The following is a 20,863-nucleotide window of genomic DNA, read 5'->3' as shown; positions in this document are numbered from 1 at the left end:
GAGTCTGCCTTCATCATCTAAATTAAGATGACAGCTGCTGTGGATGTTTCTGAAGGGCTGTGGAAGCAGCAGCCCTCGTGCAGAGCAATGCGTGTTCTACTGTATGGTCACCAAGGTCCCTAAAGCTTTCAACTGCCGCTCTTGATGGAGAAATCTCTGGGTAGTACATAAGCAAATTCTAGTACTTTCTGACGATAGTAGCATTGTTCTGAATGATGCCAGATTTCTCTTTCTGTTTGTTTAGGGCAGGAGGCAGAGCTGGCACAGATTGACAGCCTAGTGTGATGCTGTGGTCTGGAGTCCGGATTGGCACTCCACTCTTCTCTGGATTCCCACTTCCTCGTCACTAGGTCCAGAGGTGATAATTTGGATTAAGATAGGGTTTGAGTCTCCTGTTTCCCAGCTTTGTGGTCAAATCTGAATCAGTCTCCAGAACCAAACTAAAAGAATAACAAATGAAAAATGGCCTTTGTGAAGGATCTAGATTCTTGTCTGAGAACAGTTACTAGAACCAGAATTTTACTAACAACACGTCTTCAAATTATCCGTGTGGCATGAAAAACATTTAAATTAGCGATCAGAGGCTGGTTGGACAAGCAGTTGCTTCAGTTTAACTATAACAGATAAGCGGGCGAGTGGAAATTTTCGAGGTCACGTTGTTGATGGGCTCAGTATTGGCTCATCCCTGGGGTAGCCACCGAGCCAGGGTCCTCAGGACCTTGTCCCAGGTGTGGTGTGGGAAATCCAGTCGCTGTTTGTGCGACGGCCCAGAATTGGCTATGCCTCTCTGGCCTGGATTTCTGACACCGAGCCGGGCCATGGGCATTTCCCTGGGATGGGGGAATGGAGGTCCCAGAGGGGAAGGCACTAAAACCGATGGGACAGTCGGCTCGGGATGCGCGTGGCACTCAGGCCGCCTCAGCAAAGGCTTCGCCTCTCCCCGCCTTCCTCCCCGAGCTCCCTAGCTTCTTTCCCGGAGGACAAGGATGTTAAATGGAAGGAGGCAGCTCGGGGCCTGGCCTCCGTGGATGGCTTCTCGCGGAGCTCGGGCGAGCCGCGCATCGCCAGGGCTGGGACGCGACCGAGAGCGCCCCCGCGGCCGGCCGCCGTGGGCGCCGCGGCGGGAACAAAGGCAGCACGTGTCTGGGCGGGGCGGCGGGCGGGGTCGGCCCTCGGCCCCGCCCCGCCCCGGCGCTCCCTACTCGTCCGAACTCGGCGGCGCCGGGCGCCCGGGGCTCTCACGCGGCCGGGCTGCTGCTGGCGCGGCGGCGCAGAGCGGGCGGCGAGCAGTGCGTGGGTGCGGCCCCGGGCGGCGGGGCGGGGCCGGCGCCGCGAGTACCCGCCGCCGCCGCGAGTCCCGCTCCTGGATGGGGCGCGGCGAGTAGAGGCGCCTCGGGCTCGCGGCCGCGTCCCTGCCCGCACCGCGCGACGCTCGTGCTGAGGACGGCAGCGGCCCCGGCTCCCCGGCGGGACCAGGCCCGCCCGCGCCGGCGCGGGACCGCGCGCGCGCCCCGGAGAGGGAGGCCGCTGAGGTGCGCGCCGGGGCGGGAGCGGGAGCGGGAGCGCGGCGGCGGCGAAGGCGGCCGGGCGGGGGGCGGGGCCGCGGCGCCTGCAGAACCTTGGACAGAAGCTCCGGAGCCGCCGCCGCCGCCGCCGCCGCGCGCGAGCCCCGCCGAGCCCCGCCGAGCGCCGCCGAGCCGCGGCGCGCATTGCGGAGGGCGCGGAGCGCAGCAGCCGCCGCCTGCCCGGTAAGCCGGCGCCCCAAAGCCGCCGCCGCGCGGGGAGCCGGGGCCGGGGCCGCGCGGGGCTGAGGCGGGGGCCCTCCCGCGGCCATCCGGACCGCAGCGGCGGCGGCGGGCGGGGGTGTTGCAGTGCGGGCGGCCGGGCTGCGGCGCGGGGGCGCGGGCGGGGCCGCAGAGCCCGGGGAAGGCCCGGGCCGGGGCCGGGTCCAAGGCGGCGAGGGCCGCCGAGGCCCGGGCGGAGGAGCGCGGCGCGAGCCCCGCTTGGTGCTGAGAACCATCTTGTTTTCCACACAGATCCGAAGGGGCAGCACGCGCCCTCGGGAGCGCCCCCGCCTCCTCCCCGGGGCCGCCGCGGGCTCGCTGAGCCGCGTCCTCCCTCCGGCCGCCGGGCTGGGCGCGCAGGGGCGCGGGCCCCCGCCCGGCGCGCAGCGGCACCATGGGCACGGTGCTGTCCCTGTCCCCCAGCTACCGGAAGGCCACGCTCTTTGAGGATGGCGCGGCCACGGTGGGCCACTACACGGCCGTGCAGAACAGCAAGAACGCCAAGGACAAGAACCTGAAGCGACACTCCCTCATCTCCGTGCTGCCTTGGAAGAGGATCGTGGCCGTGTCGGCCAAGAAGAAGAACTCCAAGAAGGTGCAGCCCAACAGCAGCTACCAGAGCAACATCACGCACCTCAACAATGAGAACCTGAAGAAGTCGCTGTCGTGCGCCAACCTGTCCACGTTCGCCCAGCCCCCACCGGCCCAGCCGCCCGCACCCCCTGCCAGCCAGCTCTCGGGCTCCCAGACCGGGGTCTCTTCTTCCGTCAAGAAGGCCCCGCACCCTGCTGTCACCTCCGCAGGGACGCCCAAACGGGTCATCGTCCAGGCGTCCACCAGCGAGCTGCTGCGCTGTCTGGGCGAGTTTCTCTGCCGCCGGTGCTACCGCCTGAAGCACCTCTCCCCCACGGACCCTGTGCTCTGGCTGCGCAGCGTGGACCGCTCGCTGCTTCTGCAGGGCTGGCAGGACCAGGGCTTCATCACGCCGGCCAACGTGGTCTTCCTCTACATGCTCTGCAGGGATGTCATCTCCTCTGAGGTGGGCTCCGACCACGAGCTCCAGGCTGTCCTGCTGACCTGCCTGTACCTCTCCTACTCCTACATGGGCAACGAGATCTCCTACCCGCTCAAGCCCTTCCTGGTGGAGAGCTGCAAGGAGGCCTTTTGGGACCGCTGCCTCTCCGTCATCAACCTCATGAGCTCCAAGATGCTGCAGATCAATGCCGACCCACACTACTTCACACAGGTGTTCTCCGACCTGAAGAACGAGAGTGGCCAGGAGGACAAGAAGCGGCTCCTTCTAGGACTCGATCGGTGAGCCCTATAGCCCGCATCATGGCTCAAGGATTTAATCCATTTTTAAAAATTTATTATTAAACAAATCAGATTTCGTGTACAGTATGTGTCTAGCAAAGCCACCAAGGGCCTCGCCCTTCCCACCTTCTCTCCTTGGGGTTTTCTTCAGCCCTGCCAAGAACTCTGGGCGCTTTTGAACTCCCGAACCTTGTGCAAAACCAAGAAGATGTATTCAGAGCCACCCAGGCTCCTGACCTCTCACTCTGGGGAGTTCAAAGGACTGACCTGCTTCTGCTACCTGTGCCCTTGCTGGACCAGGGCAGGTGAGGCTGTCGGCTGCTTCCTGCGTGGGAGCTGGAGAGGGGTCTCCGGCCAGTTAGCCCAGGGAGGAATTGGCATTTCTGGTTGGAGGCCCTTTTCTGGTTCCTATTTTGGGTCGTCCGTTCTCCCAGAGGCCCCTGGAGCCAGCCACCCTGACTGAGCCGCGTGGGCTTGTGAGGCGGGATGCCCACCGCCCTGGGACAACCTCTTCAATGGAGGAGAAGCCGGCCTGGTGCAAAGATTGTGTCCTGCCGTTTGACCACGCGCGACCCTGGTTTGCTCTTTTTTCTTTTTTAGGGAGAAGGGCTTTCCTTTAGTGGAGACATGGAACTTGCCCCCCGGCCCGGCCCGGCCCTCTTGTCCCCTGCTCCTAGCCCTGTTGGTAGTGTTGGTTAATGAGCTGGTTTGACTCATTAAGTTCTTTCATTTGGGGTCCCAGCTAAAGGGGTGGGGAGAAGCTGGGGACAACTCCTTTCCTGGGTGAATTGTCATTTGACTAATGCAGCTTACTCACCCTGTGGCAAAGGCCAGGACAGCTGCGGGTGCCCATTCTCAACAGCCTGCCTTCTGGGCAGGTGGGGGTGCCATGCCTGAGACCCAGCCGGTGCCCACCAAAGGGCTAAGGCCTCTTGCTGGTGCACATGACATGTCCTGCAGAGCTAGGGGGTGATGTCAGGGATCAGGGTGATGTGGTAATGATGTTCCCCTGCCCCCAGCCCTGTTCATTCAAAGCTGTTTCCAAACAGTTCAGTTTCTTCTGAAGATGAAGCCTTGCCCTGCAAGGCCCAGTGAGACAGCTGCATCTTGGAGACAATTACAAGCTGGGAGTACCAAACTCCTCATGGCTCTGGAAGCCTGCTGATTCCACAACTGAGCATTTGCAGCTGCTGGTTTTGGTTTCCACTTTTCCCTAGTGGCTGTAAAAACACATGATGTGTACTTAATCAATTTTCTTTCTAATTCTCCCAGATTGGTGGCTTGGGACTTGGGAGAGGATCAAGAGAAGGGAGCAAGTCTTCCTCCATGGCCCATCACTCCGGCTTTGGGGAACAAAGACCAATGTGAAGATGCTACAGAGAATTCTCTCTTCTAGTCCCAATCCCCCTGGGAGTGCTGGAATTGGGGGGGCAGGGGGGACAGAGGGTAGTTTTACATAGGGTTAGGGTCCAGGTGGCTGCCGATTTCAGCACAAGCACTACTGAAATTCACATAAAAAAGAGAAAGCTGTGAAATTGAGGTCCCGGTTTATGAGGCCTGGAGCAGAGCCTGCCAGCCTGTGGTATTCCCAGATATGAGGAAGAGGGCCTGCCTGTGCCGGGGAGCACTCGCCCCAGCTGTGCCTCGAGGCCCATGCTGAGCCATTCCCGGGACTGCCGGATAATCTGATGCGGAGCTGGAAGGAACCTGCGGCTGCTGGCACAGACTTCCCCGCAGCGCTCTTCTCTGCGGGAGCTGTCACACAGCCTGTCTGTTCAGATCCTGCTGCCACGTGTGACCTGAGGTAGGAGGCCCGTGGGGGCGGCGGGCCCTGGCGGCATGGAAGAGGGAGGTTCAGGTGCTGAGTCTCAGGAGGAGGGGCGCGTGTCTTAGTCACTCGCTCGCCTGCCTGAACTTGGCCTGAAGCTGTGCAGCTGAGTCTCATCCACAGGATTCCAGTTCTGTGTGTTTCCTTCTCTTTCTCCATATTTATTTTTTTATTTCTTGGAGGAGGTGCAAATTTCAGGAATGGTTGGGGACTAAGAAAATAACTCTCTAGTTCCATCAATGTGAAGCCTGTCGTGTGCTCCTCCCTCCCCTTGCACTGGTCATCAGTATTGTGTAAAGGAACTCAGATACTTGAGTGTGCAAGCAATGAACCCATTTGACATGCTGCTATGAAGACTACTTTTAGAGCAACAATAAAAAAATGAAAAAAAACTAACCTACAAAAAAAAAACCCCTTTATTCTTTAATTGTTGCTTTTACAGTGATATTGTGCATGCAAACCAGGAGCATTTTGTGTCTTAAGAAAAATAATCTTAGAACAGATGGCTGTGAAAATTACACCCGTGCACAGAACAAGTCACAGGAATAATAGTTCAGGATTTGGTTTTTCTCTCTTTCTTGTAAACCTGAAGGGTTGATATATTCTTTCCATGCAGTTATTAGAATTTAGTTTTGTTCCAACAGTTGTTAAACTTGCAATGAAAAGAAAATGTGCCATTTTTTTCACTCGGAATTATTCATAGCTGTATATTTGAAACTGCTAATTACACACGTGCGATGTATGTTGGTTTTTTAGTGCAATTTCTTCTGTAGCTATTCTTTGACCAAACTGTGGGTATTGTTAATATTAATTTATATTTGTCTCATTTTGTATGTATGTAGTGTGTTTGTAAGTATGTGTGGTTTATAATCTGACAAGGTCATGAAGCTCAGTTTGGCTGTAATTTAATTCCCCTTCCCTTATTTTTATTTATTTTTGTACTGTGCTGATTAAATAAAATGCACTGATCATCCATTACATAGACCTCTTTTGTGGGCACGTCATTCATGAGCAGGCTGGGGGCCCCTTTTGTAAATGATTCCTGCACTCGGAACATAATTGGATTTGTGTAATGGGGGAGGGGAGAGGAGCAGGGAGGAGGGCAGGGTTAGGGGAGAGGGCTGAACGAGCGCGTGTGTGAATGCTAAGGTGATTAGGAGGGAAGCGCAGGTTAAGTCCACTCTGGTTTAGCTGCTGGGCGGGGGCAGGGGCTGCTCCCCAAAGGCTCCCCTAGCTTGGCAGAGCTGGGTGACTGAGACCGCCTGCCAGGCGGCACCAGGCCTTAGACTGTTTGTGGAGCTTGGCTCCAAGGCTGCTGCCCCCATGCGTCCTGGCCCTGGCTCTGCTCAGTGCTTGCTGCCCAGAGGCTCCTAGGCCAGCAGGAGTGGACTGGTGTCCACGTGGCCTAACCCTGCCAGTTTGAGCAGTTTTCCAAGAGAGAAATCCAGCCCTGGGGCTTCCAGAGCAGCAGCTACCCCAGCCCATAATTGTGGCCAGGGTGGGGCCCCCTACCGGCTGTGTTGCCAGTGGTCTGTGCCCACTCACGCTAGCAGCCTAAGCCTCAGGGACTAGGGCAGTGTGGACTCCATCCTCCCCCGGCTTGTGCCCCACATTCTGGAGCTGCCCCCTGGACACTGGGAAGGCATTTCTGCTCAGGATGCACTGTGGGAGCCGCCAGCCTTGGGATCAGGGCCGCTCGCTCTCCTCAGGGCATCTCCCTTGGTCTGAGTCACAGAAGCTCTTTTCTGCCAATGACCAGTGACCCGGCAGCATCCTGTGGCCGCAAGGCCCTTGGGTGCTGGGAGTGCCTGATCATCTCACAAGGCCTGGCCTTGCCTTGCCTGCCTGCAGCCCCCCATCCCACCGTGAGGTCGATTGCTCGCTAGCTCATTCTCCTGCCACTCCCACTGTCCCCCCCAGCCAACATGGGGAGAGGCTGACTGGTCCCCCCTTCATGCAGACCCTGCCCCAGCTGCAGCCGTAGGAATGTGAGCCTTTGACATCAATGTGCTTTGATTTCAGTAAACATGAAGGCACTGGGCTTCGAGTCCATCGCACAGGCCTCAACGTGGGGGGAGAAAACATTGGAATTTCACTCCACTGCCTCCGCCCACCCCCTAGCTCTCTTCTCGCTCCCTAGTTAATATTTCAGTTCAAAAACCTCAGAGAAATTATCTTCCCTTTTACCTTATTTGTGACTAATGCTTTCTTCCATCCTCTGGGATAACGCTTGATTTTACACAAGCTAAAATTTCACAATTATGGGTATAGTTTTCAATTACAGGTAAGCAGAACACCTTTAAAAATAAGATTTAATGCTTTATTGCTCTTGATGGTAAATCAAAATATGCTTTAGAAATAAAGTTAATTTAATGGAAAATAGGAATATACGCACCAAACCATAAAACTGCATTTAATTAAATCAAGAGAAACACTTCATTGCATCCGATCACTGTGTCCTCCTGCTTTCTTTCCCCTTGGCACCCCGGAAGCATTACCGTGATTACACCCTAAATTCCTGATCCTCCTTCAGTTCCACACACTGTGACTTCTTTCAGGACATCATGAAAAAGTGCTGTGGACAGCCAGCGTCCCCTGGCCCTCAGCCGGGAGGCCTGGCCCTGGGCTGAGGGGCCGCAGGCAACACGAGGAGGGAGGGCAGACTCCCGCTCCCAGCCCCTGCCAGCCTCGGAAAGGCACTCATTTGGCATGTTCCATTTTGGTGTGTTTAAAACGTACATTTGCATGTATCTAGTGTAAGGCAACAAGTTTGGGGAAATAATAAGTGGAAGGGAGAGGCGATGTTCCAGTTAAGATGGTTCAGCCAGTGTCAAGGTGATGGGCAAATCTCTGAGCACTGCTAACTGGGCTGGTGGCACCTCTGAGCTGCGCAGGCAGCTGACCAGGCTTGGAGAATGCGAATGGGTTTCCAAGGACAGGGTGCCAGTAGGATTCCTGGTTGCAGGCTGCACACAGTGCAAATGTTTGCGAGCCCTAGGAAGCAGGGGAGGGGGGTGCAGGTGGGACCAGGCTGCCGGGACCACCCGGGGGAGAGCCGGGGGACCATGTCAGACACCAGGCAAGGCACAGGAGGCTGCACTTGGGCACATGGTGTGTTTTGCGGGGTCAGGGTGGCAGGACAGGAGCCTGGGGGGAGGAGGCGGGCGGGCGGAGGGGCAGTGTCTGGGGCAGAAAGTGAGGACGAGGTCAGCTCCTCCTGAGGCGCGGGCTCACCCTGGGCCCCTCCCCACACGGGGTGCCCAGAGTCTCTCCTCCCTTTAAGGCTCCTGGGCTGGGAGGCCCGGGCTCCCGGAGTTTGTGGCGCCCTCCTGAGCAGAGGCCGGGGAGGGTGGGCTCAGGAAGGCATCTGAAGCACGTGGGCTTTCTGCTGGGCGGAGACGGGCAAGATGGTGGCTTCTCCGGGCAGGAGGTCTGGGTGCCTGGTGGCTGGGGCCCCAGCTGTGGGGGGGCTGTGCAGGGCAGGGGTGGGCATCCTGGCCTGGCCTGCAGTGCCAGGACCCCACGCTCGGTTGTCGCTCGCCCCCCTTCCCAGAGTTGCTGTGTGCTCCCACCCTCCCGCCCCAGTCCTGGTTCTCCAGATGAGCAGGAGACAGAGGTGTGAGAAGGGGAGACGTCTGGCCGCCTGAGGGCTCCCCTCGGCCATGTGACTCCATTTCCTTATTAGTGTTCCTGACACGAGTGTGGGCACAGCAGCCACGATATAGGATTAGCAACCCTGCAAATGACAAAGTCATGGGTGGCGGGGGACGTCAGATGAGCCCTGGAGTGTCCCGCCCGCTCTCTCCTGGAGGGCAGACAGGAGGCCCGGGGCAGGCTCCGGGCGGGACGGACGGCCAGCTGGGCGGGGCCACTCTGCCAGCCACTGGTGCCTGGGCTGAGGGGCTGGCCCCACAGGGGAACCTGCTTGCTTGGTGGCTTTGGCCAGCTGCTGGGACCAAGGAGCACTACAGTCACCCTGGGGGAGGGGGTGGCAGGCTGGGCTCTCAGAGACAGAAGAGCTACATCCCCAGCTCATCTCCACCACATGTGCCACAACCCCCCGGGGGAGCCCGTCTTTGGTTGGGGGAAACTGTCCTGGGCTTCCCCCGCCCCCTCGCAGGGTCAGCGGCTGGTCACCGGGTCAAGGCACTTGACTTGCCCTGGCCAGTGGAGGGAGGCCCTCACTGACTGAGGCACCATCCAGTTGCCTCTGAGGTGAGATGTGGTCTGGATGTCAGCCCAGGGTCTGGGGCAGGGCACTGGGGTCTTTGGTTTGTTGAATGGGGACCATGGAAAGTCGGGACAGAGGAAGATGTAGATCAAAGGCAGAAAGCGAGGAAGGAAACTTCAGGGGAGGGGCCTTAGAGAAGGCAGGAGAGGCTCCTCCCAAGCTCGGGCCTTGCGCGCTCGTTTCTAGCGGGCAGTAGCAGGGCTTCGGCAAGGAGACGGGCACCTGGGATGCTGGGTGGCAGGCGGCCGCCCCAGGCCCACGGCGCTCCAGGCCCCGCAGCCCCCCGCTCCCTGGTGAGGCCTCTGGGCGCGCTCAGTTCCCGGGCACGCTGAGGGTGAAGCCCGAGCGGCTCTTGGTGAAGTCGGGCTCTGGCTGGTTGAGCCGCGTCTCCACGGAGACGGTGCACTTCTTCCCGTGCAGGCTGCACTGCACGGGGTTGGTGACGTTGACTTGAAGGTGGCGCTTCTCACTGGAAGAACCGAAAAGAAAAAGACCAGATAGGCAGTTAGCAGGCAGCCAGAGTAGGGTGCGTTTCCCTGGCAACCCCCAGGGCCCACCGTTTGCCAAGCTCCTGCCTCACAGGTGCCCAGGGGACATGGGCACTGGAGGCTCAGAGGGGACCTGAGGAGCCCCAAGAGAGGGCGAGGACAGGAAGGACTGGCACTGGGCTGCAGCCTCGAGCCAAAGCCATCGGAACAGAGGGGCTGAAGTTCTGGCCCTGGGCCCGCTGCTGGCTCCAGAGAACCCGGCGTGTTGAGCTGGGCCAGAGGAGGGAGATGCCACAAGTGTCTGGCCTGAGGCCGGGGACAGAGTCACTTGGGCCTTAGATATCCGCTGGGAGCCCTGTGCAGTCAGAGCGCATGGCCCATCCGGAGTCACGTGTCTCCCGCTGGCCCATGGGGCTCGGCCAGGGCTCCACGTTCCAGGTGGTGTCGGCCCCAAGGAGCCTGGCGTGGCGGGGGTGGAGAGGCTGTGCACTTGCTGAGTAGGAGCAGATCCTGTCCTCCAGGTCCTCATGCAGCACCGAATACACTTCAGATGCTTCTTATTTTAAGAGCTGAGAAACCTGTCGAAGGGCGGGCACCTCACGGCTGCTCACACAGGCTGGCAGGGTCCCACGCTGCCCCTGGGCCTGGGTCTCGTCAGCTCTCTCCCCGCGCTGGGAGGGGAGAGGGGAGAGGAGAAGGGCCGGCCAGCCTGGGGCCTCCAGTCAGCATGGGCTGGCTCTGCTCTGTGGCCCCGGGGACACCTTCTCTCTCAGGGCGGCGTCTGGGGTGTTGCTGGGCCCCCTGGACTGATGCGGCTTTTGGTGTTGAGCAGCGAGTGCCATGTGTCCACAGCACAGGGGGAGGCCAGACTGAGGCCGGCACCCCTGTGCTTCTGCCTGGCCAGCCAGGCTCCGTGGGCCAGGGGAGTGTGAGGGCTTCCCAGGCACCGGCTTGCCCAAGAGGCACCATCGCTCAGACACCTTTCTCTCCAGTATGGCACTGAGGCAGCCCACCCTGGCCGCCAGACAGCACCCAAAAGCGGGTGCTGCAGGAGGGGCCAACAGCAGCCACCCTCACAGCCTCAGCGTGAACACATCGGTCAGGGCCTCAGTGTGAACACACCAGTCAGGGCCTAAGGGTACCGTGAACACATCACTCAGGGCCTCAGTGTGAACACATCAGTCATGACCTCAGAGTGAACACATCAGTCAGGGCCTCAGTGTGAACACACCAGTCAGGGCCTAAGGGTACTGTGAACACATCACTCAGGGCCTCAGTGTGAACACATCAGTCATGACCTCAGTGTGAACACATTAGTCATGATCTCAGTGTGAACACATTAGTGACAGCCTCAGTGTGAACACATCAGTCATGGCCTCAGTGTGAACACATCAGTGACAGCGTCAGTGTGAACACATCAGTCATGACCTCAGAGTGAACACATCAGTCATGATCTCAGTGTGAACACATCAGTGACAGCCTCAGTGTGAACACATCAGTGACAGCCTCAGTGTGAACACATCAGTCATGGCCTCAGTGTGCCCAGGACACAGCTTTGCTCCAGCACCCGGTCCAGGCGCATGTCCCCACGCCGCCCAGTGCGCCTGCCCTTCAGTGGGTCCCACGGTTTGGGAAGGAATTTGCGGTTTCTTAGGGGCTCTTCTCATGGCCATTTCCTACCTGCTTCTCATTAAACATGTCGTGGAGGCAGCAAATGGACACAGGAAGAGACCCACGGTCACCACTGTGGGCATTAGGTAGCTAATACTTAACGTCTTGTCAGCTGCAGCTAAAGCCTTGGCTTAGACAGCTATTTTTAACCAGACTTGGACACAAAAATAGCAGAGCCTGTCAGAGGCAGTGACTCAGGCACTTCTCCACGCCGGTGGGAGCCCGGCTGCTGTGCGGGGCAGATGCGCGGCCCTGTGACCCTCGTCCTGGCCCTCGTGCCGCCCCGGGCCACAGAGCCCAGCGCTGCAGCCCAGCCTGCGCTGGAGCCACCTCCAGGACCCGGTGGCCTGCTGGCCGGAGGCTGCGCCTTCCCCTGCAGGTTCCTGAGCTGGGGCAGCCTCCCTGCCTCCCTCGGTCAACCTGGCACCGCCTCTGGCCCCTCAGGGCTGGACTTGTGTCCTCTGGAAGCCTCCCCGGGGGTGTCCCCCTTCAGACCCGGGCAGAGGCCTCACCTTGCCTCGCCTCCTGGTGGCATGTGTCTTTCCCTTGGTGCACTACTGGGGACAGGCTCTGCCTCCCACTTCCTGCTCCCCAGGGAGCCTGGCACAGAAGTGTGTGCACGGCAGGGTCCAGAGTCACCTGTGGACTCAAAATCTTAGGGAAAGGGCTTGAAAAGAGCCACATTCCTTCAGTTGGGAAAGACCAAGAGAGGGAATGGGCACCGCCAGCCCCACCCCCACGTTCTCATGTTCACACAGTCGGGACATGCTACTCTCAGGAGGGTCCTTCTGACTTGAGACCCCCCCTCCCAGGTCCGAGTTTGGTGTCGGCAGAGAGCTGCTCCCCGTTCCTCCCTCCTCTGGGCTCTTGGTATCTCCAGTATCTGCTCTGTGGTCTTGGTGCGCGGTTAGGGTGGACAGCGAGCGCCTGTTACAGAGCGGGTAACAGGGTAACAAGGGCAGGGCTTCTCCTTGCAAATGGGCCCTCCGGTGGGGGCGGGGATGCAGGCTGGAAGGCAGCAGAGGCCCGTGCTCCAGATCCCTCTCCCCAGGCTGGGCTAGGTGGAAAGCGTCTCTGCTCTTCTCCCTGTGTCTTAGGCAGTGAGCGCTGTGCAGTCAGTACCGGCTGGGGAGGAAGTCGCAGGAGCAAGAGGGGCCGACGAGGGACAGTCCCCTTCTGCAGGGAGCTTCCAGCAGAGCAGAAAGCAGAACCATGCTCTGGGAGACCAAAGCAGAGAACACACAAGGAACTACCACTCACACTGAGGCTGGCCCGTGCCCCACCTGAGGCTACCGCTCTGCTGAAAGGGAGGTTCTCTCGAGTGACTGGCGAGAAGGAAAGCAGAGGACGTGGATGCGGTGGATGCAGATGCGCTCCCGGCCCCCTTCCCTCTCCCCGTCCCACCTCTCCTGTGCCAGCCCTGCGGCTGCTCAGCCCCCTCCCCGGTGGCCCTGCATGCTGTCGTAGGATAGCTGGTTGGTCGTCCTCTCCTCCCCCGGGCAATGCTGGCACTCCACAGCACAGGCCCAGGCCGTGGGGCAGACGGGCCCGGTTGCAGGAGAGCAGGTGAGCGGGTGCAGGGAAGCCGTGTGCAGAGCATGTGTCGACTGGCCTTGCCTCCAGCCCCTCTCGGCCGCCTGTCTGCAGCCTGCCCCTCCCTGACCGCAGACCCTGGTCTGTGGCAAATATCTCCTTCCCACTTCCCAACAGCATCCTCAACTGAAGGAGAGTCCGAGATGCGTTAGGAAAGAGGCAGAGTTCGGCGGTGATGCCCACACTGCCCCCTGGATTTCGGCTTGGCATTTTCTAAGCCCACGTGACATCTCTCCTGGTTCCTCTGAGGCCTGAGTCTAAGAGCAGGGGCCTGAGGGCTGGAGGGTCTGGACTCCTGGACAAGCTCCACGACCTTGTCCAAGTCACTCAAACCTCCGTGAGTGTCTGTGTGACCATCAAATGTGAGTAATACATAGGTTCTCAGCCACTTTATGAGAGAAGGCAAATGGGTGAATGGTTTCATCCAGCCGTCTGCTCTCCAAGCACCCACCAAGTGCTTGCTGCATGTCAGGTACTGAAAACGAGTTTGTAGCCCAGGTCGGGTCCTCCCCTGAGCCCTGGCAAGCTGCCTGCCCTCAGGGTGCTTTCAGTCCGGTCAGTGACGCACTGGGCCACTTTTTTGAAAGATTTTATTTTTCCCTTTTCTCCCTAAAGGCCCCTAGTACATAGTTGTGTATTTTAGTTGTGGGTCCTTCTAGTTGTGGCATGTCGGACGCCGCCTCCGCATGGCCTGATGAGTGGTGCCATGTCTGCGCCCAGGATCCGAACCGGCGAACCCCCGGGCCGCCAAAGCGGAGCGTGCGAACTTAACCACTCGGCCACGGGGCGGCCCCATGGGCCACTTTGAAAGATGAAAAGCACTGTACGCGGGGGGCATACGCTGTTATTTTGCGTTACAGAAGGACTATCACTCCTGTCTCAGTTAAGTGCTAAGAACCTCCAAAAGAGGGTTCAGGAGAGCTGCGCTTACCGCATCCGTCTATGTTCTTCACACACGTCAGCACAGATCCTAATTCCCCACGAATGCTTCTGTTGGAATATCCCTTCCTGACTGTCTTACATGCTAGGGGTGGATTTTAACCCTGTGATTAAATCCTGCAAGTTTAATGGAGCAGCCACGCCCCATGCACTGGTCTCCACTTTCTTTCTTTCTTTTTTCTTTTTGAGGAAGATTAGCCCTGAGCTAACTACTGCCAATCCTCCTCTTTTTGCTGAGGAAGCCTGGCCCTGAGCTAACATCCGTGCCCATCTTCCTCTACTTTATATGTGGGACGCCTGCCACAGCATGGCTTGCCACGTGGTGCCATGTCCGCACCTGGGATCCGAACCAGTGAACCCTGGGCCGCCGAAGCAGAACGTGCGCACTTAACTGCTGCGCCACCAGGCCGGCCCCTGGTCTCCACTTTCTGAATGCAAGTTCCTGAAGGGTGGAGAGAGAACTCATGGGGTTTCATACACACCCTGCACACAGAGGGTGCTGCTGGGCGATACCCGTGCGTCTAGCCAGGCTGCCGTCTGGGCTTGCTGGGTCCATTCGCTCTGCAGACTGCTCTCTCCCAGCAATGCAGCTTCGTCAACTTCTAGTACTCGCTGCAGCCTCATAAAGAGGAAGATGCTGGGCACGATGGGTGGCGATCCGCCTAGGACAGAAGCGGGCCCAGTCCATGAAGCTCATTGCAAAGGGAAAGCAAGCAGGCGGCCTGCAGAATGGGAGGTCCGCAGGAGGGGGCCGCTCCTTAGCAAAGGAATAGGCTTATGGGCACCTTGGGTGACAAGAAATGCCCGTGCTCCTGCTCCTTGCCTTGGCACAGCCCGGAGTGGGCCTGCCCTGCCTCCCGGCCCGTCTTCAGGGGGCGGCTGTGGGGTTTGGGCAGAAGAGCAGGTCGAGTGGCTACGACGTGTTGAGTTCCTAACAGAACAGTGAGAAGAACGGGCCTCCTGGTCTGAGGAGCTTGTTGGACAACACCGGTGGGTGCTGTCCACACGCGGCCATCGACAGACCACAAAGGAAGGCGACGCTGAGTGAGTTCGTTGGTTCCTCAATAAGTGAGACGTAGAATTACCACCTGGCCCAGCAATTCCCCTCCTGGATCTATACCCGACAAACTGAGAACAGGTGTCCAAGCCAAAGCTTGTACAGGAATGTTCACAGCAGCAGCACTTCCGATAGGCAAAAGGTGGAAACAACCCAAACGTCTATCAACCGCGGAACGGACAAACAAAAGGTGGTACGTCCATTCAACGAAACAGCATCCAGCCATAGGAATGAAGTACTGACACACCTGCACAACATGACGAACCGTGAAAACACCATGCTAGGTGAAAGAAGCCAGGGCCCGGCCCCGTGGCCGAGTGGTTAAGTTCACGCACTCCGCTTCGGCAGCCCAGGATTTCACTGGTTCGGATCCTGGGCATAGATATGGCACTGCTCATCAGGCCATGCTGAGGTGGCATCCCACATGCCACAACTAGAAGGACCCACAACTAAAAATATACAACTATGTACCGGGGGGCTTTGGGGAGAAAAAGGAAAAATAAAATCTTAAAAAAAAAGAAAGAAGCCAGACACAAAAGCCACATATTGTATAATTCCACTGACATGAACTGTCCAGAACAGGCAAATCCATAGAGAACGAAAACAGACTGGAGGAGTAGGGGTGTGGAGGGACCGCTTAGAGGTACAGGGTTTCCTTTTGGGCCATGAAAATATTCTAGAACTAGATAGTGGTGATGGTTGCACGACACTGGGAACGTACTAAATAGGACAAATGGTAGATTTTATGTTATGTGTATTTTACCACAATAACTTTTTAAAAAGTGGACCGAGCTAAAGGAAAAATACGAACTTGCCCTCAAACCGTGTTTTCCGTCCCCATTTCAAGTTCAACCAGAATGGTTTTAAGACCAGCGAGGGGTTTCTTGGGCCTCTTCTAGAGACACAGCAGCAGCAGAGTGGAGCGTGGGCAGGCAGTGGATGCTCCGGGGAGGGGTGTCAAGTGACAGCTCTTGCTTGAGCTCCACCACACCGGAAATCCTGATGGAGCCAGACCGCGTTCCTTATTTTTTAAAGAAAAGAAAGCCGATTTTATAGATGGAGGCAGGGGGGCGCACTCTCTGATGGCAAGCCAAGCCAAGTGACAGCTGCTGATGGAGGCTGGCCGTGGGGGGAGGGGCTTTCCCTCCCCATCTTCTGTTACAGGATCGAATGGCTCAGCAAACTGTGGAATTTGGGGACTTTCATCTGGTTTCATCTGTTCAAAGCCATCACGGCAGGCAAATGGCCTTTATCAAATTACTTCCTTCCATTTTTCATTTAGACGCCCATCCTCTGCTCACTAGAAAGATCTGTGGGTAAATGCAAGGCTCGGTCCATGTGAGTTCCTGCGCTGACCGGGCACCGGCGGGTCCTGCACAGAGTGGGGCAGCACAAGTCTCTCTAGGAGCTGAATCAGCCCAGAAAACGGCCCCTGCTGTCCAGACCCCTGGTCAGCAGGATTAGGAGCCGCTCGCCTGCTGACCTACTTCCATAGACCAGGACTCAGGGAGACGAGGGAGCCCCTGTCTTCTCCATGGCATTCCCATGGCCTTCCCCATGGGCAGTGCTGACCCGGGGTCTAGTGAATGCACTTTAATGGGAAATGCAGTGGACAGGAGGGGCCTTGCTGTAGCTTGGGGAACGTGTTCTCCGGAGGCGTGCCAAGGAGTTCCTGAGAACGTGAGGCTCATGCAATTTTTTCTGGTGTTTGGTCACAGGAAGTGGGGAGAGGAAGCTCGCCTTGCGCCAAGGGTACTCAGGTAGTAAACAGAAGCTTCTCAAAGTGATGAGAAATGAAGTGTTTTAGGAAAAACCCTAGAGCCATGAAGACAGGCCGCTCTCCATCTGGATGCTGCTGGGACATGCGCCTCTGCTCTCGCTGAGGACAATGGCTGCTGATGGCGCGTCTGGGTCTCACGTCTGCAGCTGTTCACTGCACGTTTCACTTCCTTTGAGAAGCAAGTCCCTCTGCTCATGTCAAACCACAAGGGCAGCTCTTTCAAAATCCTGCTTTAGGAAATGCTACTTCTGTTTTCGTCAGGGTCGAATGGATACTTTTACCACAGCCCCTGCTAAAGCGAGGCTGAGAGTCCAGCACCCATGCGATCCTCAGAGTCGGGGTGTCGCACTGCCTGGTCTGTGGAGTCCTTTTTGGGTTTGCAGTTGGTGAGGGGTGGGGGTGACACCATTTTTATTTAGAAACTAAAACTCTCGTCCCTAAATGGCTCTCGGCAGGCAGCTCGTCCTGAGGCCTCAGCGCAGCCCGGCGTCTGCCTCCACCACATCACTGAACTGATCTGGCTCCCGGGTCCAGCGGGCAGAATCCCCACTTACCCCTACCTGTGGCCCTGACACTGCTCCCGGCCCCTCCCGGCCAGGCGCCCATCCCCCCAGCTCTCTCCTCACTGACCAGCATCACTCATTTCTCCCCTGTCTGCTCTCCTTCTCTTGGCAGCTATTTACCAAGCACCTATGACAGGCTGGGTCCCATTCTTTTTTTTTTGAGGAAGATTAGCCCTGAGCTAACATCTGCCACCAATCCTCCTCATTTTCCTGAGGAAGACTGGCCCTGAGCTAACATCCATCTTCCTCTACTTCACCTGTGGGATGCCTGCCACAGCATGGCTTGACAAGTGGTGCGCAGTTTTGCACCCAGGATCTGGAACTGGTGAACCCGGGGCCACCAAAGTGGAACGTGTGAACTTAACCACTGCGCCACTGGGCTGACCCCTCGGGCCCTCCCATTATTGACGGGGAGACAGGCAAGTGTTCTCACCCCTCAACACACACAGAGGAGGGCCAGCTAAGCCTGGGTGGCTGGGGTGGGCTTCCAGAGGGGGTGATGTCCAGACTGACACCTCCAGAAGAATTAGGAATCCTGCAGAAGTATGTTGTTTTCTCCTTAAATACTGTTTTGTCTTTTTCATTTGATACGTTATCCCTCAGTAGTGTCACCACGCCTGTGGTTTCAATGACACACAACTACCTAGTCGGCATCTCCTGTTCTAGAATGATGTCCAAGCACATATTTTCAGCCACCCACTGGACAAATCCTGTGACTATTCCACAGATAGCTGAGTCTCTATGTGTCTAACACCGAGCTCACGCCCCAGGCATAAACTGCTTCCTCCTCTTGTCATCATCTGCCCAGTCACGGAGGCCAGGAAGCCCGGTCAGCCCGGACCCCTCCTCTCCCTCCACTGCCCGCAGCAGGCCACCAAGTCCCATTCATTTCACCACCTCAGTCTCTCTGCACTGTCACCGCCACAGCCTAGAACCTCAGCCCTTTTCCCCTGGTTACCGATGTGGCCTCCTAACCCACTCCTCTGCCTTCAGTTTGCCCCACACCCGGCTTCAAATGCATCCTCGACACTGTCATCAGAGAGATCTTTTAAAGGCACAGAAAGATCCCGTCACTCCTCTGCTCCATCAGTCATTCCCCAGAGCTTTTGAGAACGGCCTGCCCCCCACCCCAACCCCCTCCCCCGGCTGAGACTGGTGTTCATCTGTGTCCCTGTCCTCCAGCAGCTCTGAGCACGCCACCATGCTGTGCTGGTTCCAACAGCATGATCAGAGGTGACACGCTGCCCTGGCCGCTTACAACTGTCCACAAATGTGAATAAAATTCGACAGAAGGAATATTTAAGATAAAATTGGAGGCTGAAGGAAAGATGGGATAATCTCCAGGTATCAGGAGGAAGGAGGGGAAGTGAGGCCAACTGATGCTAAGCCCAGGGATGTGCTGTCCTGAGCGGGGTCACACCTGGGCCACACTCGAGGGAACTAGGACTGAGGTCCCACATGAGGCTGGGCCCTCGCGGGCTGCCCTGTCTAGGGAAAGGTCACCAGAAGACATCACCTTCCAGCCTGGCAAAGTGGCAAGGAACCACCGTGTGGGAAAACAAACAGTTTTTTCAGTAAAAAACTGAAACCTCAAGTTTTTCTCTCTCTTGACCTCTTGAAAAGCAAATCTACTGCAGATCTCCAAAGGCAGAGAGAAAACCTTAAGGACACCCAGAGAGAAAAGACACATTTATTGCAAAGGAATAGGAGGCCTTCTCATTAAATGTGAGAAAATAGTGAAAACACAAAGTCTTCAAAGGGTTGAAGGAAAATAACCGTCAACCTGGAATTCTATACCCAAACAATCGTCTGAGTGTGAGGGCAAAATGAAGACTTTCGCAGACAACCAGGGCTCAGAGAGTTGGGATGGTCAGCTCTCAGGGCAAGGACTTGAGAAGGACACGTCATCAGGGAAGATCCTGAATCCAGAGGAAAAGAGTGGCCTGTGAGATGTGTTGGGGAGCGAACAGGCAAATCTAAATAAGCATGCAGTGTACAACACGACGACGGCAGTGACGACTACCCTTGGGTTTAGACCAACGCGGAACTAAAATCATGGTTAATGACAACATGAAAGACAGAGTAGGGGTCCCAGTGGAGCATTCTAGGCCCTTGTCTTGTTGGGCAAGGAGGGCAAGGAGGCTGAGCCCAGGTGTGAAGAAAACAAATGGTAAATGAGAATGCTGAGCTGACACACACAACTTCCAAAGAAGGAGAAGGAAGGAGGATGAGAAAACGAGCTTCATCCAATGGAAGGTGGAAGAGAGGAACAAAGGAAGTGAAAGAGAAACACGGGAACAAGAACACACAAATGAACATGTTTGTGTAAACCCAGGAGCGTGTGCCCCACGAACAGGGGTTCTCAGATTTCACTGAGAAATGCAGCTCTATGCTGTCTGCAGGAGACCCGTCCAAATCATGCTGACAACGAGGAGTTACAAATGAAGGAATGGGACAAGGCACACAGGGCAGATGTCAATCCCAGGAAAGCTGGCCAAAAGCACTGCTGGGAAAAGAACTCATTGGATTACGGTTTTCTTGATCAACGAGTACTTCACCAGGAAGATATTCCCCAGAAAATAAAAATTAGTACGTTTGTGTGAGACTGCGTGAGATGTGCAAAGATACAATGACATCTCCACAACCATAGCACACGTCTTCACACACTTTTCTAAAAAACATATAGACCCGCAGATGATGTTAAAGGAACACCGATTTGAACCCAGTTAATAAGCTTGTGTGTATGTGTGTATTCCCTGTGCTCAACAACCAGAGAATACACATTATTCTAAAGTACACATGAACAGGTGCTGGAGCATAAAAGGAAGTTCAATAAATACCTAAGAATGAGCGTCACACAGAAATTATCTTCTCTGACTATAACACAGTATAAATAAGAATAAAAGTAAAATATAATAATAATGTAACAACAGCAAAAAAGCATGCAGCACTTACTAAGTGCTTTATAAATATCAATTCACGAAATCCTCGCGACAGCACGAGGTAAGTTCCACTTTCAGAAGAGGAATGAGGCCCAAGAGACTAAGTACCTGCCGAGGTCACACAGTGGAGGCAGGACTTGAACCCAGGCAACTGGGCCAGAGTCCAAGTCTCACCCTCAGTGCCTCCTGCCATTGAAACGGCCATGAGAACATAATCGTTAGCTGTTCCTCGTTCCCAGTGTGCTTCTGAGCACAGCAGAGAGCTGAGCGGTTTTCATCCCAGGAGCTCTGAGTGCCGTGTCTGATCCCAAACAGGAGTTCCATAAACGTCTATAGAAAGAATGAATTTTTTTGAAAGACACGATTAAGACAGCAGCTGGGACTCAGATTGACACGAGACACCAACCAGAAGACCCGAGGCCAGCATCGAGCATCTTCAAGGCGGGGCTGTTGAGAAGTGAGTTGGAACCATCAGTGAGCTGGGGTTGGGCCCAAAGGTGGTCAGGTGGGGCTCACGTGCCCTCGTGGCACCTCGCTCTGCATGAGGGTCCGTCTCTGTGGACAGTGTGACTGAGGCCACTAGGGATGCTCTCTGCTCAGGGGATGCTTTTTGGGAACTGAAGAATCCTTTTGCAAAGCGAACCATTACATTGCTTTGTAAATCCAAAGGTTC

General features: G+C 56.6%; 2 protein-coding genes across 4 annotated transcripts in view; one reads left to right on the top strand and one right to left on the bottom strand.

Annotated features, from left to right (window-relative positions):
- Positions 1-1,402: 1,402 nt before the first annotated feature.
- Positions 1,403-5,904, top strand: CDK5R1 (cyclin dependent kinase 5 regulatory subunit 1). 3 transcript variants are annotated; one of them, XM_070562577.1, is made up of 2 exons: positions 1,403-1,532; positions 2,037-5,904. In XM_070562577.1, exon 2 carries the CDS (start codon positions 2,179-2,181, stop codon positions 3,100-3,102), a length of 924 nt encoding a protein of 307 aa, XP_070418678.1. In that variant the 5' UTR covers positions 1,403-1,532; positions 2,037-2,178; the 3' UTR covers positions 3,103-5,904. The 3 variants fall into 3 exon arrangements, 2 of the variants coding, with proteins under 2 accessions (XP_070418678.1, XP_070418677.1); XM_070562576.1 differs by lacking the exon at positions 1,403-1,532 and adding an exon at positions 1,604-1,748; XR_011523527.1 differs by lacking the exon at positions 1,403-1,532 and having other exon boundaries at positions 2,043-3,675; positions 4,371-5,904.
- Positions 5,905-7,232: 1,328 nt separating this feature from the next.
- Positions 7,233-20,863, bottom strand: part of MYO1D (myosin ID) — a 319,278-nt gene continuing 305,647 nt past the window's right edge. Inside the window, exon 22 of the mRNA XM_070562560.1 lies at positions 7,233-9,626. Within this exon, the coding sequence (XP_070418661.1) occupies positions 9,470-9,626 (157 nt within the window). The 3' untranslated portion in view covers positions 7,233-9,469. The remainder of the gene's footprint in view (positions 9,627-20,863) is intronic.

This window comes from Equus przewalskii, chromosome 10 (genome assembly GCF_037783145.1).
Source record: "Equus przewalskii isolate Varuska chromosome 10, EquPr2, whole genome shotgun sequence".
Classification (NCBI taxonomy): Eukaryota; Metazoa; Chordata; class Mammalia; order Perissodactyla; family Equidae; genus Equus; species Equus przewalskii.
This window is presented reverse-complemented; position numbering and strand designations above follow the sequence as displayed.

Coding starts and splice junctions, on each gene's coding strand:
- CDK5R1 (XM_070562577.1), top strand. CDS start 2,179: ATGGGCACGGTGCTGTCCCTGTCCCCCAGCTACCGGAAGGCCACGCTC.